Source organism: Kogia breviceps, chromosome 12, assembly GCF_026419965.1.
Source record: "Kogia breviceps isolate mKogBre1 chromosome 12, mKogBre1 haplotype 1, whole genome shotgun sequence".
NCBI classification, from domain to species: Eukaryota; Metazoa; Chordata; class Mammalia; order Artiodactyla; family Physeteridae; genus Kogia; species Kogia breviceps.
The window spans coordinates 44,577,572-44,582,231 of record NC_081321.1 but is presented as its reverse complement, the minus strand read 5'-3'; the positions used below and the strand labels follow the sequence as shown (position 1 = coordinate 44,582,231).

Genomic DNA, 4,660 nt, shown 5'->3' with positions numbered 1-4,660 from the left:
GGCCGGTGCGGCGAGCGGCACGGCGGATGGAGAGTCTGGCCGCGGCCGGCGGCGCCGCCTCCTCGTCGGGCCGGGCACGGCGGGCCGGGGCCTTTGTGTGAGGCGGCGGCGGCGATGGTGCTCGAGCCCCGCGGAGCCGGGTAAGCGCGGCCCGGCCGAGGGCTGCCCCGGCCGAGGCCCGACCCCCGTCCCGGCCTTTCTCTCGCTCTCGCTTGGCTTCCTCCTGCCCGCTCCCCTCTGCCGGCCCCATCCTCCCCGGCCGCACGCCGACCCTGGCCGGCCCCGCCGCCTATCCCCTCGACCCCCGTCCGGCCCCGCGCCCCGCCGCCACCCCCTGTCCCTGCCCGGGGTCGCCCTGAGGAATTCCCCCGCTGTTTGGGGAGGGACCGAAGTGCTCGATGCCTCCCAGATGGAATGCCCCAGCCGGACCCAACGCCCTTTCTCTCGAATTCGACCCTCCAGAGGGGAGACGGCGGCGCCGCGGGATTGTTGGGGTGCCTTCTCCGAAGTTCCGAATCCGTCCCCTCCCACTGCACGCTTGGGCTTCCCGGTGTCCTGACCTACTGACCGCTGATGTGTGGCCACCAGGGCCCGGGAGATGCTTGGCTGGTACCCAGCAATTCTCAGAAGCTAACTGGGCCCCAGAAAAAGTTGGGAGTTAGTCGAATGTGGTGAGGTGAAGAAAGGGTCTGTGTTGCCCAGGGCGAGTCGTGAGGCCGAGAGAGAAGGCAACTAGTTTGTCTTCTTTCTGACGTGCAGGACTCAAAAAGGGGAAGAAGAGGTACTGAGCAAGCCTTTAGGAGTTATCTATGTAATTAGATGCCTTCTTATGGCATCAGGTATATATCTCTTACTTCTGGTCAATATAAGCATAAATCCTGAAAAGGGTGGGAAGAAGAATTGAAGCATATTTAGGTAATATTAAATGCCACAGTGGTGTTCTGCTTTGCTTTACTTCTCTGGTGTCTGAGTGTTTTAACTTCATCCACAGCATTCAGAGAATGTGCTAGAGCAGTATCCGAATGGCTCTGGGCTATGGAGAGACAAGAGGGGAGGCAGGTAGCATAGGTAGGGAGAGATGGGAACTCAAGAATAAGCAAGAGATTTATTTACGGTCTGAACGATCACAGCAATGATAGGAAACTAAAGGGTAGAGCATCCTTATCTTTTCCCCAACAGCTGATGGAGCTTGATAATTGTGTTCAAGTATGTATATGGCATTTGGCATCATAAGGGAAGAGAATATACTCAGTGAGATATGAAAGCCTGGATTCAGGAAGAAATTAGGCATTTAATATGAGAAAAATTTGAACCAGTTGCTCTGGTAATGAAGTATAAGATTGTGTCGAGAGGATGCTTCTGGCTTGGCTTTAAGGCACTAGCTTCTGTCCACCCAGGCCTACAGCTTCTCTTACTGACTCTTAAAGACCAACCCATCAGACTTTTTTCAATACTTTTGGATTTTGTTGTGACAACTCTTGTCTTTGGGAGTATGCTGGGAGAGAGGTCACTGCCCTGTCACTTTTGCTGTCCTTGCCCCGAGCAGAATGGAGCAGGTGTCTGTCCATTCACTCTTGCTCTCTTCCCGGGGCTTGGAAACATGCAGACTGGCGGCATTTCGTCCTGCAGAACTCCTCACCGGCAGGGGTGTGTTTGGCCATCCACCTTTTCCTTTTGCTGTCCACAGATTAACCGTGCTGATAAGGAGGCAACGTCATAGGAGCTGCTAAGATGGGCATGAGGATCAAACTGCAAAGCACCAACCACCCCAACAACCTGCTGAAGGAACTCAACAAGTGCCGGCTCTCCGAGACCATGTGTGATGTCACCATCGTAGTGGGGAGCCGCTCCTTCCCAGCCCACAAAGCCGTGCTGGCCTGTGCAGCTGGCTACTTCCAGAACCTCTTCCTGAACACTGGGCTTGATGCTGCCAGGACCTATGTGGTGGACTTCATCACCCCCGCCAACTTTGAGAAGATTCTGAGCTTTGTCTACACGTCAGAGCTCTTCACGGACCTGATCAACGTTGGGGTCATTTACGAGGTAGCTGAGCGTCTGGGTATGGAGGATCTCCTCCAGGCCTGTCACTCCACCTTTCCTGACCTGGAGAGCACTGCTGTGGCCAAGCCCCTGACCAGCACCAGTGAGAGCCACTCCAGTACCCTGAGTTGTAGCTCAGCAGAACCAGCCCATCCCCTTGGAGAACTCCGGGGTGGGGGGGAGCACTTTGGTCCTGATCGAAACTACGCGTTGCCTAGTGATGCTGGAGGAAACTATAAAGAGGAAGAGAGAAACGTTACCAGTGACACTAACCATAGCCTGCCTCTGCCGCAGCAGCCACTGCCGCCAAAGACAGAAGACCACGATGCCCCTGCTCCGTTCACGTCTGTTCCCAATGTGGTGACCCAGCCAGTCCTAGGCACTGTCAGCATGGGCGTCCAAACCAGCACAAGCTCCTGCCAGCCATACAAAGTCCAGAGCAATGGAGACTTCAGTAAAAACAGTTTCTTCACCCCTGACAATGCAATAGACATCACCACTGGGACCAACTCCTGTCTGAGCAATAGCGACCACTCCAAAGACCCGAGCTTTGGGCAGATGGATGAGCTCCAGCTGGAGGACCTGGGGGATGATGACTTGCAGTTTGACGACCCCACCGAGGAGATAGGCACAGCCGAGGAGGTGATTGAGTTGAGTGATGACAGTGAGGACGAGCTGACTTTCGGAGAGAGTGACAACCGAGAGAATAAGGCCATGCCTTGCCAGGTATGCAAGAAAGTTCTAGAGCCCAACATTCAGCTGATCCGACAGCATGCTCGGGACCATGTGGACCTGCTGACCGGCAACTGCAAGGTCTGTGAGACCCACTTCCAGGACCGAAACTCCCGGGTGACCCATGTTCTGTCCCACATTGGTATTTTCCTCTTCTCCTGCGACATGTGTGAAACTAAGTTCTTTACCCAGTGGCAGCTGACCCTCCACCGACGGGATGGAATATTTGAGAACAACATCATCGTCCACCCCAACGACCCCCTGCCTGGGAAGCTGGGTCTCTTTTCAGGGGCAGCCTCCACAGAGCTGCAGTGTGCCGCCTGCGGGAAGGCATTGGCCAAAGATTTCCACGTGGTCCGGGGCCACATCCTTGACCATCTGAACCTGAAGGGCCAGGCCTGCAGCGTCTGTGACCAGCGCCACCTCAACCTCTGCAGCCTCATGTGGCACACACTCTCCCATCTCGGTATCTCAGTCTTCTCCTGCTCTGTCTGTGCGAACAGCTTTGTGGACTGGCCTCTCCTGGAGAAGCACATGGCTGTGCACCAAAGCCTGGAAGACGCCCTCTTCCACTGCCACTTGTGCAGCCAGAGCTTCAAGTCGGAGGCTGCCTATCGCTACCACGTCAGCCAGCACAAATGCAACAGTGGCCTTGACGCACGGCCTGGTTTTGGGCTACAGCACCCAGCTCTCCAGAAGCGGAAGCTGCCGGCTGAGGAGTTCCTGAATGAGGAGCTGGTGCTGCAGGGCCAACCCGGGAATAGCAAGTATAGCTGCAAGGTGTGTGGCAAAAGGTTTGCCCACACGAGTGAGTTCAACTACCACCGGCGGATCCACACGGGCGAGAAGCCGTACCAGTGTAAGGTGTGCCACAAGTTCTTCCGAGGCCGCTCGACCATCAAGTGCCACCTGAAGACGCACTCGGGGGCCCTCATGTATCGCTGCACGGTCTGTGGCCACTACAGCTCCACCCTTAACCTCATGAGCAAGCACGTCGGCGTGCACAAAGGCAGCCTCCCGCCTGACTTCACCATTGAGCAGACCTTCATGTACATTATCCATTCCAAAGAGGCCGAAAAGAACCTGGACAGCTGACTGGGTCCCAGCAGAGCCAGGGGGAGCTCCCAGGCAGCAGCCAGGACGTTGGTTTTCTAATGGCTGTTGGTCACTCCCCAGCCGAAGTTACAGTTTTGCCTTGCTAGGAGTTCTGTTCTGTCCTGTGTTGAAAGAAGAAGAAAGAAGAAATAGCACATGAACACTGTTACTGTTTTTGAGAAGCAACGGCCCTATCATGTTTACCTCCTTACCTGTTCTTGCCCATGGAGGGCTGTGTTTTTGATTCTTTTGAGGCTGGTTTTGGGATCTTGTCAGGCAGTTGGTGTCAACTAGATCCCCTTCCCCAGCCGCTCGAGTTTTAGTTTACTGATAGGTTTTATGCTGCTAAGAATCCAACCAACAGCCTCACTGAACAGAGGAGGTGGAGAGAGGTTTTCACCGTGGGTATTACTGCCAGACCTCCAACCGGGACAACCAGCTATGAGAGAGATTTTGGGAATGTGGTCATTCAGAAAAGACTAGTCAGCAGGGCAGCTCACCTCAGGTGCCAGTCCCAGCCCTCAGCAGGGGAAAGGTGTCAGGGATGGAGGGTCCTGCTTGTTCCATGGCTCTAATCTGCTGATTGGACAGTAAAATCTCTTGGCAGCTAGATCCAAACTGGGGACAAAGCTTTCTGTTTAGGTCAGAAGGCTTTGGGATGAATCCTTGCCAGCCAGAAGAGGTGTCCTGCAGTGTTGCCGGAAGTGGCAGCCTGGATGGACGGGAAGGGAGGTTTCTCTTTTCTCCTCAATTCCAAAGAAACACGATTTTATGGAGTGATGGCCCAGGACGT

General features: G+C 55.0%; 1 protein-coding gene across 1 annotated transcript; it reads left to right on the top strand.

Moving 5' to 3' along the window:
• ZBTB39 (zinc finger and BTB domain containing 39) lies at positions 1 to 4,082 on the top strand. The gene is made up of 2 exons (XM_059080460.2): positions 1 to 140; positions 1,688 to 4,082. The coding sequence occupies exon 2, from the start codon at positions 1,732 to 1,734 to the stop codon at positions 3,865 to 3,867; it is 2,136 nt and encodes a 711-aa protein (XP_058936443.1). The 5' UTR covers positions 1 to 140; positions 1,688 to 1,731; the 3' UTR covers positions 3,868 to 4,082.
• The last annotated feature ends 578 nt before the right edge of the window (positions 4,083 to 4,660 follow it).